At 36.8% G+C, this 13344-nt stretch overlaps 2 protein-coding genes and 1 long non-coding RNA gene across 3 annotated transcripts; all 3 read left to right on the top strand.

Moving 5' to 3' along the window:
• The first annotated feature begins 1022 nt into the window (after positions 1-1022).
• Positions 1023-2673, top strand: LOC110780087 (glycine-rich cell wall structural protein-like). The gene is made up of 2 exons (XM_021984517.2): positions 1023-1095; positions 1247-2673. Exons 1-2 carry the CDS (start codon positions 1023-1025, stop codon positions 2671-2673), a joined length of 1500 nt encoding a protein of 499 aa, XP_021840209.2.
• A 4078-nt stretch (positions 2674-6751) lies between these two features.
• On the top strand, positions 6752-7991 carry LOC130467107 (uncharacterized). The gene is made up of 2 exons (XR_008927272.1): positions 6752-7048; positions 7188-7991. It is a non-coding gene; the product is annotated as an uncharacterized lncRNA (long non-coding RNA).
• Positions 7992-9072: 1081 nt separating this feature from the next.
• Positions 9073-12670, top strand: LOC110800271 (glycine-rich cell wall structural protein). The gene is made up of 4 exons (XM_022005576.2): positions 9073-9251; positions 9520-9564; positions 9697-10602; positions 12165-12670. Exons 1-4 carry the CDS (start codon positions 9149-9151, stop codon positions 12377-12379), a joined length of 1269 nt encoding a protein of 422 aa, XP_021861268.2. The 5' UTR covers positions 9073-9148; the 3' UTR covers positions 12380-12670.
• Positions 12671-13344: the final 674 nt, after the last annotated feature.

Raw genomic sequence — 13344 nt, 5'->3', positions numbered from 1 at the left:
TTTTACATAATATATGACATAATTTTAATACATTAGTTAAAATTTAAAGTCAAAATTTAATAGTTAAACACTTGAAAAGTCAAATTATATATTGCGTGCATTTAGAAGCTGAAGAAGTATAATCAACATCCCCCCAGTAACTCATTTGGATAAAAAAAACAAAAAAAACTTTCCTCTAATTACAATATACTATGTACGTTAACTAGGGAATACGGAGTAGAAAATAAGTACTCCCTCCATCCCTTATTCGCACCGCTTTCCTTTTCGGCCGTCCCTTACTACTTGCACCGCTTCTATAAATGGAAATATATACTAATATTATATTATTTCTCACACTTACTTACTAACCCCACATACACCCCTATTCCCTACAAAAAAATCATTTAAAAATTCACACCCCCACTCACCACTCCCCACCTCTTACACATTTCCTACTAACTATATTAAAAAAAATACACCACTATCAACTAACACTCATTAAATGAATAAGTCAATTCAAATGTTTTAAACTCCGCACCGTTAAACCGGTTAGAATATTAAGGGACGAAGGGAGTAGGATTTACCAAATCACAAAAAATGCCTAATTGTTTTATTTGTCTCACGTAACTTCCCAACATCAAAGTTGCTATAAATCTAAAAAAAGAATAATCCCACCGAATTGACATTTTGATGGAACGACAAATGAATTGATGGAATAGTGGAAATAAGCAAAGTGAATTGAAGTAGTGTCGCAGTTGCTCATGGGCAAGTCACCACGTCCAAGGTGATATGTTGACATGCGAAATGACCACGTGTCAATCTCAACAATGTCAAATGTCAAAACCCCAACAACTTAACATCAAGGTGTCGTCACATGCTACGACAAAGTGTACTGTCTAAGTGTCGAATACTTACCCAAATTGTTTGCCCTATAAATTGACGACTCCATTACGTTACTATTTTCAGTATATCAAGTGTACTACTTTGCAATTTGCAACAACAAAGGCAAAAACATTACTTAAAAAATAGCTAGACAAAAGAGTATGACGTTTAAGACGTTCATTTTGCTTGGTCTTTTGCTTGGTTCGGTTCTCTTCATTTCTTCACTAGGGAAAGGTGAGCATACATTATTTATACATTTATATTATATTATTATGTGGATTTATTTAGTAATGTAACTAATAATATAAAATGAAGTATAATTTTAATTATGATCGAGGTACTTAATGATTTCTTTTTGCATGTTGCATGCATTATGTGTACGTAGTTTATGGGGAGATTGCAGAAGACACGACTAAAGGCATCAACCAAGGAGGTAGGGGAGGTGGTGGAGGAAGAGGTGGAGGAGGAGGAGGTCGAGGTGGTGGAGGAAAAGATGAAGTACCTGCCTTTGACATCAACCAAGGAGGTAGAGGAGGTAGTGGTGGTGGTCAAGGAGGAGGACGAGGTGGTGGTGGACAAGGAGGAGGAAGAGGTGGTGGAGGCAGCGAGGAAGAAGTTTTAGACATCAACCAAGGAGGAAGAGGAGGCGGTGGCGGTCAAGGAGGAGGAAGAGGCGGTGGCGGTCAAGGAGGAGGTGGAAGCGAAGAAGTTTTAGACATCAACCAAGGCGGAAGAGGGGGTGGCGGCGGTGGTCAAGGAGGAGGAAGAGGCGGTGGTGGTCAAGGAGGAGGAAGAGGTGGTGGAGGTAGAGGAGGAGGTGGAAGCGAAGAAGGTTTAGACATCAACCAAGGAGGAAGAGGGGGTGGTGGTGGTGGACAGGGAGGAGGAAGAGGTGGTGGAGGCAGAGGAGGAGGTGGCAGTGAGGAAGAAGTCTTAGACATTAACCAAGGAGGACGAGGCGGCAGCGGTGGTGGACAAGGAGGAGGAAGAGGCGGTGGTGGACAAGGAGGAGGAAAGGGTGGTGGAGGTAGAGGAGGAGGTGGAAGCGAAGAAGTTTTAGACATCAACCAAGGAGGAAGAGGGGGTGGTGGTGGTGGACAGGGAGGAGGAAGAGGGGGTGGTGGTGGTGGAATGGGAGGAGGAAGAGGTGGAGGAGGCAGAGGAGGAGGTGGCAGCGAGGAAGAAGTCTTAGATATTAACCAAGGAGGACGAGGCGGCGGTAGCGGTGGACAAGGAGGAGGAAGAGGCGGTGGTGGACAAGGAGGAGGAAGGGGTGGTGGAGGTAGAGGTGGAGGGGGCAGCGAGGAAGAAGTCTTAGACATTAACCAAGGAGGAAGAGGCGGCAGCGGTGGGCAAGGAGGAGGAAGAGGTGGTGGCGGCGGTGGGCAAGGAGGGGGGAGAGGTGGTGGAGGGAGAGGAGGAGGTGGTAGCGAGGAAGAAGTGTTAGACATCAACCAAGGAGGAAGAGGCGGCGGTGGTGGACAAGGAGGTGGAAGAGGCGGCGGTGGAGGTGGACAAGGAGGAGGAAGGGGTGGTGGTGGAGGAGGCAGAGGAGGAGGTGGAAGCGAAGAAGAAGTCTTAGACATCAATCAAAGTGGAGGAGGTAGCCAAGGGGGAGGTAGAGGAGGCGGCTCTGGAGGTAGCCAAGGAGGAGGTAGAGGAGGCAGCTCTGGAGGTAGCCAAGGAGGACGTAAAGGAGGGGGCTCCGGTGGTGGCCAAGGTGGAGGTAGAGGAGGCAGCTCAGGAGGAGGTCAAGGTGGAGGAGGTAGTAGAGGAGGCTCTGGAGGTGGCAGGGGGGGAGGACTGAACTAAAATGGTTAGTGTCCTCTAAATGTATGTATCTTCCTTGAATATACTACGTAGTTTCATTTTTTTGAATCCGAAGATTGATGCATGTTCATTGTGTTACCCTTTTTAATGTTGATATCGCGTAAACAAATCCCATAGGAGGAGGAAGTGTTTGCACTTATATCGGATAGCACTTAGCTAGTTTTAAACTTCAAGTTCCTTGAGCAAAGTTATTTTTGTTCCTTTTATAAATTGTCATATTTTTTAAAATTAATCCTCACACTAATATGGTTTATCGTGTTTAGCCGGAATAAATGGTTGATGAGGCGCGTGGTGGGAAATACAGGACTGAAGCACAAGTATAACTAGAAATGAAGCGGCAAGTCTGGCGCACGCACCTTGGGTTTAAGTAACGTAGTATCATGTAGGTCTAATATATATGGGCTAAATGGAGTAAATAGATGTAAAATTATAAGAATAATAAGATGAGAATGTCCTCTATATCAAATCTTAAACTTATGTATGAAGAAGTATTAGAAACAGATTGTCTTGTATATCTTGTACTCTTTTCAGTTATCTTATAGATAAGGCTGTCTTTTTCATGAATTTTCAGGTACATTTTGTGATATATTTTTTGTTTCATTTATATTGCAACAATAAGACGTTTACATTATCCACATGCTCCATGAATTTAAAAATGTTCCAGTTTTCATATTATTAGGTTTTGAATCCGCAATAACTTGGACCGTCTCATACTCTCATGTGAGTAATAATATGAAAACTTATATGACGGAACATACATATGAATAGTGTGACAAGATCACATATATTAATTTTTGCTTATACTATAATACGTGAATAGTAATCTAGAACATGAAAACAAAGGTTGAAATATTTAATTTCATACTGGTTTAGTCTAAAATTCATTTGTTTCATACAAATTGCAACAATTTTAGTTTTGCTATTATTCATACACCAACTTTGACTATATATTTTTACTAATTTATTATTCATAATCTTAAATTTTTAAGATTTTTTAAAAAAAGTATAAATTATATCTTGGCAAACATTTTAGCCAAAGTATTTCAATTTTTTTGAATATAGAGTCAAAGTTCTTATAGTACTCTGCATTACAGAGTATTCGGTTACTGATCAAGAATTAAAGAAATAATGAAATATATAAATAATGAAAGTTGTATATACTACGTATGTGTTACAATATCAATTCAAAGTAGTGATGCTGCAGTATTCTAAGGAAACGAGTCAAATGATATTTATATTTTCATTTTAGTCTGCCTCTTAATGTTTTTATATTGTATTGTATTTTATTTTTGAACATAAAAATATACCATCATATCTTTCCTCTTTTATTCCACATCATTTATAAATTTTTACTCATTTTCTCCCATTTCATTCATTTTTTACATCCACCAATCTTTTTACACATCTATCTTATTTTATCTATACTTTATTCAATCACCTGCTTTTTAGATACTCTTTCTCTTTTATTTTAATATTTATACAAATAGTAATCGTAAGGATCATTATAAATAGAGGTAGTATATACTTATATTTAGCTGATGGTGGATGTTTTTTTAATTTAAGTCTATTGTTTTTTATCTGGAATATTTTCCTCGGTTGTCCTAAATCTAAGATAAAAAGGTATATTGATAAGGTTACAATCGAAATAGAAACTTTTCATCACAAAAAGTCAAAGTAACAAGAACACGTATTTGATAGTATAGTAAAAATAATTCATTAATAAATAGTCATATGGCATCTACAAAAGAAAATTGATTCTAATAAATATATAATAAATGATATCCTTCATCAAAACTACGATCGTTGAGAAGATCTTGCACCATGGGACATCTTTCGCACATATCGCAGAAATATATATACATCCTTTTCGGAGGGACAGTTTAATGATTTTGCAGTTGCGATGGTGGTTTTCATCTGATTCATATAATTGCATTCGACAAACTAATAACTTTTACAATCCCGTATAATTATGTAAAAATGAACAAATTTCCCGATAATCTATAAAGATTTGCGATCATGGACTATTAAAAGGAAAAAAATACAAGAAAAAGTCTTTTGAGGGAGAAAAGATTCTCGCGGAAGGAGGATAAGTTATTAAAAACCTAAAAATAAAACAAACAAGATAAAGAAAAAGCAGCAAAAAGATAAAGATCGGGGACTTTCCACTGGTAAAAATCGTTAAGAGTCCCTTTAAATCAACAATGGAGGCTGGGGTTTGAGAGAGAAGAGGGAGAGAGAAAAGTATTCGGCATAAACCTAAGAAGAACAAACATAGACAGAAGGATACAAATACTTCCTCTGTTCCATAGATATCGTAACATCTTGGTGGTGTTTGGTTGTTAGAGGTTTGGTAGAAAATTAGAGGATTGAAGCAATTTAGAGGTTTGACCTTTCAAAACCTCTAATTGGAGTGTTTGGTTGTTAGAGGTTTGGAATAGTTGATTCTTCTCAAACCTCTAAATCCAAAAAGTAGCTGAGAGCAGCTTTTTTCATTAGAGGATTGGGATTTTAACGTGAATTTACCACATTGTCCTCAACAACCTAGTGTTTTACATTAATTCATCATACTGCTTTCATTATTTCATTCTCTTACCTACGGTTCAAAACGAAACCTTTCACCTCCATAGTAGATCCAAGGTAAGAATCCTTCCTTGTAATTTTTTTTTCCCAATTTTTTTTCTTATTATGTACTGCCCTTTTCTATTTATTTTGGATTTTTTTTCTTGAAATATTTATTTATTTAATTATTTGCACAAACATGTAAATATTATTTTTGCAATATTGTTTAATTATTTTCATGATATATGTAGTACATTTATTTCCACAAAAATATATTTTACATGTATATCTATCATAATAAAAATTTGTACTTTTAAGTTAAACAATTCAATATGACAATGTCCTTATTTGTCATTTTACATATTCAAACAGCTAACAGCTAATAGCTATTTACCAAACACTTTTATACAAACTGCTAATCCAATCAGCTAGTCAAAACTGCTAATTCAATAAGCTAGTCAAAACTGCTAATTCAATCCGCTACAGCTAACCGCTAATCACCAAACAGAGCCCTTGTTTTTTACACAATTACACTATTCACACTAAACCTTTGATCATATTTAGTGATTCATACATAAGAAAAGTCATAATCATGTGGGATATTGTTAGATTCGTATCGATATATATTTTACATATAAACTTTATAATTTTTATTTATACATAATTCGAGATATTAAGAGTTAATATGTTGAAAAACGTAAAGTAAATTATGGTGTAATATTTAAGATACGGAGGAAGTACGCATATTAATCAACCGAATTATTCATATGAAAAGAACGTTTACTTAGAACAAACCCACCAGCTAGCTGGTCACAAGCACATAATCCTATCCAGCACTCGTTTTTACTCTTTTTAGTATTCACGAGGAAAGAACAATCGTTGACAAATGTAATTTCTTAGTTTACGTTTAAGTGTGTTATACAATATTTTTTTTAAAGGTCCATTTTCGCAAACATTGGACTATAAAAGTTCTATTTTAGCAAATTTGTCATTTAAATGTGATCATATAATAAAACAAATATATACACGGGTTTATCAATTTTCATATATTTGTGCATCGTACGGGTTTCAATACTAGCATCGGTTTTTTCATGAAATGCCCCTAAGGTTTGCAATAATGCACCAAATACCCCTGCGCGTTTTAAAATTCATAGAATACCCCTATTTTTTCCAACTGTTCATAAAATACACTTGGATTTAACGTCCGTTAGTCCTCCGTTAGTAGGAATTTACGTTTTTACCCTTATGTGGCTTAAATCCCATTCATCTGTATACTTTCTCTCTCTCCCACCCAACCCACCCAAACTTTCTCTCTCCTCCCACTGAACCAACACCACTCCTCACCCCGTCACCATCTTAGCCCCCGCTACCGTCGCCAACCTCGGTCAGGATTTGACTTTCTCTGGTGCACCGTCGATGGCATCGGTGACCCGGTCAACTCTCTATCTCCTCCATTGGCGTTGTCGACGAGTGACATTTCATCAAGGTGAGAGGCGTTGATTAAGGGGAGGAGAAGACGGCGGGAGGAGTTGATCCCGGAGCGGAGGAGAGAGAATTAGAAAAAATCGGGTTGGCGGAGGAAGAGGAGCTTCCACCATCGTTGGGCGGAGATGACGGAGGAGGGGCAACACCAGAAACGTCTGTTGTTGGCGTGGTCATGGTGGGTGAATTCGGCGGCGATTTCGGTGGGAGAAATTAGGGTTTTGAGACCGGGTCGTTTGCTAGGGATGTTGCTATCATGCTATGCATCCTGAGACTTGGATTGATTTCCCTTTGCCTGAGGATGACGAGGATGAAGGTTTGATTCAACTTTCCTTCTTTATTTATTCAAGTTGTGAGCTGCTAAATTGCCAATTGTGTTTTTATCTTTGGTTTGATTCAATTTTTCTTATAATTTCGTTGAATTGTTGAACAATTTGTGCAAAAATAATGACCAGGAAGTTGAATTGCATAATTATAAACGGATAACGGGGAGAGAAAATGTGTGATAGATCCTGCAATGACCTCAGTTTGCGGTGCACCAGGTAATTTTTAGTGTTTTCCAGTTAAAATTTTATAAAATTTCGGCTAAAATTTCAGAATATTTTGTTAAAATGTTATTGATTTATTGGATTATAATGAATTGAAGCTAGATTGAGTGTGGTGTGCTTATTATTGACAATTTTGATTGTTCATTGTTCTGTAATTTTGTTTTTCCAATTTTATTACTCATGTTAGGGATAATTTTCAAGCAATTAGAACTCAGAAGGAGATTTCTTTTTAGGATTAGGTTTGTGGTTTTTCTTTGTGTTTTGGGTTGTATAGTTAGAATTTAGGTTGAGTTTCGTGGATGCGACAGTATGAATGTATGATCATATCAATTGCGCAACCTATGGTGCTTTTGGGAGCATTGAAGTATTGTGCTCGAAATGAATGCGGTTTAGAGACTCTGGACGCTAGCTGTACCTATATCTTCGACCAATTGGGACTGCATGACTAATTTGCGTTCTACCGGTGTGGTTCTTTCTATTTAAGGGTGGAAATGGCTCAAGCAAGGTAACCAAGAATGTGATGCATTGTAGTACAAGAGTGATTGTAAATGTTCATTGCAAGGGTATTATTACCGGCTTACTTTGAATTTTCAAGAGCTTTTATAGACTTTCAAATGTAATGGCAATGGCAATATAATCAGAGTTTTTGTAAAGCTACTCTGCAAATTAATCGGCTTTTTATGGAATATAATTCCTATTTATTGCTGGAAATTTGTTACAAACGGTTCTACTTCATTGCTAGGAAAATTAGAAATTCAAACTAGCCGTTGAATTCAAATTCTGCAGTTTTAAAGGAGTTTGGGTATTTGGTGCAAAGAACTTTATAAATTGGTGTATATTATGCAATAACTTTATATATAGGTGTATTTTATGAATTATAAACATGACTTAACGGAGGACTAACGGAAAGTCATAATAGGGGTATTTTATGAACAGTTTGGAAAAAATAGGGGTATTATATGAATTTTAAAACGCGCAGAGGTATTTGGTGCATTATTGCAAACCTCAAGAGCATTTCATGAAAAAACGGTACTAGCATTGTTAAAAATGGGATTACGCAAAAGCTTTTTTCATGGCACGTGTCTCTCAGAAGACACTTTTAGCCACGTATAACATGAAACACCAAGCTGTTGACACAACTTTAAGTAGCTACTAGTACTCTAGTAGTGGTAGTCGTAAAAAACAAAGTGGAAAAACAAGAGCATATGATAAATCCGAAATTGAGCAGAATATGTTGATCGGTCCATCTATATCCGCAAGCATTACAGGGCGCAGCAGAATTCAAAGCACTATTATTTAATTTAATTTAATTTAATCTAATCGTAATTCTTAAATAGACTTGATCCTATACTAATTTTATTGTTTTTGAGGGATATATTATATTTATTGTTGAAAATGCCCTAAAAAAGGTCAATAAATTGTTCCTAATTTATTTTGGTCTGTTTTTTATGATTATTTTGGAAAAAAAATCAAATTAATGTCGTTGATACAAATCTGTGCTTGAATAATTTAATTTTAAGTCATAATTCACTTTTAAAACCATACGGTTACTATAATTTGAAAAATGGTTACTATATCTAAGAATTTTGGTATTTAATTTATTATAGTTAATATGAACAATAGAGGCCACTATGTACATTAAAAGAGTGATAAAGAAAATAATTGATTTTGGGTACGCACGAATATTATTGTGGACCAGATACAGATAAGAGCAATCCGTTTTTTTGTCCCATAAATTTCCTCTATAAATTTCATAGTTGAAGTTAGTGTAATAATATCAGTAAATTAAAACACTACACTTTCTAAAATTAAAGTTAGCTAACTCGATCATATCCTTTTAGTTAGTTTGTATATCTTGATTGAACACGATGAAGTTTAAGGCTTATGTTTTTGTAGGACTGCTTGCTTTCGCAGTCCTCGTCTGTTTGCCCGCTCGAGCTCATACCAATTCGGCTAATCAAATACACAAGCGTAAGTACTCCGTATATGATATTATATGATATTATGTGATATAATATAATATAATATGTTCGAATCTACCGATAATAGTTGTCGCATCGTTATAATCCCTATAAAATTAAGTTACATCACAATTACATACAAGAGTAGTATCGACTATAGACTAATTAAGGTTATGATATGATATGCCATCATAAATATAGAGCGATTTATACAATTAGTTTCTAAATTTATTATATGACAAATGATGATCATGGTACCTTATTATAAATTTATGCAGGGGATGAAACTGAAGATATTAACAGTGAGGCCACATCGGAAAAAGGTTTGTTCATAATTAAGCATAAATGGGCTTTTAATTAATGATTTTTATTTTAAGCTGATCGGTGTAATATGTAAATTAATGAATATCAAATTGACGTTCAATTTGCATAATGCGCATCTTTTGCATATATAGAGAGTATAGTGGATGGGCAGATCATCAATGATAATGTACAAGGGGGTGGAGGATACGGAGGAGGAGGACAAGTAGGTAGTGGTGGGAAAGGTGGAAGCGGAGGGGGACAAGGAGGCGGAGGACAAGGTGGTACTGGAGGAGGGCAAAGTGGTTATGGAGGTGGTGGAGGCAGTCAAGGAGGAGGAGGGAGTGGAGGTGGTGGACAAGGCGGAAGTGGAAGCGGAGGAGGGCAAGGTGGTCATGGGGGAGGGAAGGGTAGTTCGGGAGGAAGCAAAGGAGGTGGTGGTGGTCAAGGCGGAAGTGGGGGCGGACAAGGTGGTCATGGAGGAGGAAAAGGTGCCTCGGGAGGAAGCAAAGGAGGCGGCTCAGGGGGACAAGGAGGTAGCGGTGGTGGTCATGGCGGAACCGGAGGAGGTAAAGGTGGCTCAGGAGGAAGCAAAGGTGGATATGGAGGTGGCGGCAAGGGTGGCTCTGGAGGACATAGCGGTAGCAGTGGTGGTCAAGGTGGAAGTGGAGGAGGAAGTAAAGGAGGTGGTGGAGGCGGTGGCCAGGGAGGATCAAGAGGAGGACAAGGAGGTAAAGGTGGTGGTCAAGGTGGAAGTGGAGGAGGAAGTAAAGGAGGTGGTGGAGGCGGTGGCCAGGGAGGATCAGGAGGAGGACAAGGGGGTAAAGGTGGCGGTCAAGGAGGCACAGGCGGTGGTGGACAAGGTGGTTATGGAGGAGGGGGAGGTAGTCAAGGAGGAAAAGGTGGCTCGGGGGGAGGCAAAGGTGGTCATAGAGGTAGCAGTGGTGGAAGCCAAGGTAGCAAGGGTGGTTATGGAGGAGGTGGAAGAGGTGGCTCTAAAGGTGGACACGGTGGTAAGGGTGGTGGAGGTGGTGGCTATGGTGGAGGATACCATGAAATATGTTAGTATCGAAACTTGCTCTCTATCTATCATTATGAAATACATTATCGGTTTTTTTTAATCTTAAAGATAATTTTTTACACACGTTTGTCAATGCATAATTTTAAATATTACCCCCTCCGTCCCTAAATAAGTGTCACTTTTGGGCTTCGACACGGTGCTTAAGAAAATTGTAAAATGTGTAAGAGTTAATGATTGTGAATGTTTTTATTGGGGAAAGGATAAAGATAATTGTTTAATTGCATAAAGTACAAATAAAAGTGTATGTGGGGATTGAAAAGTGGAAAAGTGTAGAATGTGTAAGTAAAAGTAATTATGATTTGTAGAAAAGTGGGAAAAGTACATGTTCAAAAATAGAAATGTGACACTTATAAAGGAACGCCAAAAATGAAAAAGTGACACTTATTTAGGAACGTAAGGAGTAATATTTTTAAAAAATTATAAAAAATTGGTATTTAAATGTACTCATTAAAACGAATCTAATAAAGTGTTACATGACTGTTTTTCTTAAACATAAATCATAAAAGAAAGTCAAATGAACTCATATGAATAATATAAATGTCAAAATTAAATTTTGCTGATTAATAAGAAACTGAGGAAATATGTTAGTACCAAAATTTCCATGAAATATGTTACGGAGTCTCTATCCGTATATTTATTAAATGATACACTTTTTATAAACTGTAGTATTTCATTAAAGGATATATACTTCGTATTTTTCTTTTTTTTGACATGTCATGATCCTCACTTCCAATTATATTGAGGAAATATGTTAGTACCAAAATTTCCATGAAATATGTTACGGAGTCTCTATCCGTATATTTATTAAATGATACACTTTTTATAAACTGTCGTATCTCATTAAAGGATATATATATTTCATTATTTTCTTTTTTTGGCATGTCATGATCCCCACTTCCAATTATATTAATATTTATCTTCTTATTGTGCACTTACTTACATCATCTTTTTACTACAATAAATAATTCGGATTTTTCATGAAATACCCCTCAATTTTCACGAAATGCCCCTCACCTTTAATATAATACCCAAACTACCCTTACTAATGACACGCCGTTAGTCCGCCATGAAAATAGAAAGAAATAATGGGGGTTGGAGACCTTTCGTGTAAGTTTTTAATATAGAAGTTACGTATCCAAAAAAGTAAATGTAACTCCTAAAAAAAATACGGCTAGCATACATAACTTCTATATTAAAAAGAAAAGCGGTACGAGTATTAAGGGACGGAGGGAGTGACACCTAAAAAAAATACGGAGTAGAAATAGAAATAGAAATATATATGCTGGGAGTATGGATTTTGTCAATGTGATGTTATGTTCACAAAATAGATGTTGGGCTATTGGGCAACATTTTTAATTTGTAAACCTAGCCAATAAGATTCGTAAACTAAAACCACGGAACATGTAAGATTTACTACCAAAGTCATTATTGTAAATTTGTAATTACGTTAGCATAATTTTACATTGACTTGTATGATATACTTCTTGTATATATAGTGAATCGTAAATTCGTAATTAACATGTTTTTTTTAATATGGTGCAGCAAATGTCCAAGGGACAAACACCATGGAATCCCCAAATCTGAATAGTGGACATGGTGGCTATGGTGGTGGAGGTTATGGTAGCGGCCATGGTCCTGGTGGCGGATATGGAGGCAGCGGCGGCCATGGATATGGCGGCGGCGGCCATGGTCCTGGTGGCGGATATGGTGGTGGCCGAGGAGGCTACGGTGGAGGTTGTAGGTATGGCGGGTGTTGAGGTTGTTGGTATGGGGGCCGCATCTGTGGTACACATGAGGCCCAAGGCGTGGCAAGTGAAGTGCAGTCCGGCAACAAGGAATCTGGTAGTCTGTACCTTGCATGTTAATCCGTACATGTAGTACTTTATAGAATCCAACAATGAAGTAGCTAGTACCACGTATAACATTAGCCTAAGTTAAGAAAATGTGGATTGGATGAATACCCACCACTACACCAGAGTATGATAAATAAGTGTGAATTTAACAGATACACTATAATCATAATATAATTCCCTAAAGGCGTTCTACTGCTCTAATATTATTGTTCTTAAACATTGGTTTTTTTTTTCATTAATAAGATGCTACAAAAGAAATTTGAATCCATCAAATACATACCAATCGGATCAAATAAAGGTTGTCTTCATCAAAACTAGCTATGATCGTTAAATAAATTTGCATTGGCACATCTCTCTCAAATACCGTGAGAATATACAACATTTTCGAAGGGACGATCTACCAATTTGTTATAGTCGTAAGGGGGTTCATTTAATTCATCTGAGTGCATTCGACAATTTGATAACTTTTGCGATATTTTCTACCAACCAATTTCACGGAAATCCAGTGATATGCGACGACCCTGGACAATAGGAAAAACAAGAAAAGTTTCCCTCGTAGGGAGGAAAAGAAAAACCTTGTCATCCAGGGAGAAAAGATCCTCGCGAAGAAGGAAGCATTATCTATACTAATATATTAAACCTCATGTCTAAATGATAATTCTCATTACCATCTTAACCAACCACCAATTGTGGTTTATTTCTTCACATTAATTTATAAATAAATGTTAACATGAAGTCTAAACCAACTAAATTTTTATTTGATTTTTTATTTTCTATGGAATATTTTTAAAAAAATAAAAAAGTAATAATTAGGACAACTATGAAGAAACATGATGTCATGAATCTCATAAGCATCAACTATAGAAATA

Source organism: Spinacia oleracea, chromosome 2, assembly GCF_020520425.1.
Source record: "Spinacia oleracea cultivar Varoflay chromosome 2, BTI_SOV_V1, whole genome shotgun sequence".
NCBI lineage: Eukaryota > Viridiplantae > Streptophyta > Magnoliopsida > Caryophyllales > Amaranthaceae > Spinacia > Spinacia oleracea.
Note: the sequence above shows the minus strand (reverse complement) of the source record. Positions and strands in the feature narration are given on the sequence as shown.

What these genes read in the sequence shown, in the direction of transcription:
- LOC110780087 (XM_021984517.2), top strand. Translation starts at nt 1,023, where the DNA reads ATGACGTTTAAGACGTTCATTTTGCTTGGTCTTTTGCTTGGTTCGGTT. An exon ending in CATTTCTTCACTAGGGAAAG is followed by an intron (nt 1,096 to 1,246) that starts GTGAGCATACAT and finishes ATGTGTACGTAG; the next exon opens with TTTATGGGGAGATTGCAGAA.
- LOC110800271 (XM_022005576.2), top strand. Translation starts at nt 9,149, where the DNA reads ATGAAGTTTAAGGCTTATGTTTTTGTAGGACTGCTTGCTTTCGCAGTC. An exon ending in GGCTAATCAAATACACAAGC is followed by an intron (nt 9,252 to 9,519) that starts GTAAGTACTCCG and finishes AAATTTATGCAG; the next exon opens with GGGATGAAACTGAAGATATT. An exon ending in TGGAGGATACCATGAAATAT is followed by an intron (nt 10,603 to 12,164) that starts GTTAGTATCGAA and finishes AATATGGTGCAG; the next exon opens with CAAATGTCCAAGGGACAAAC.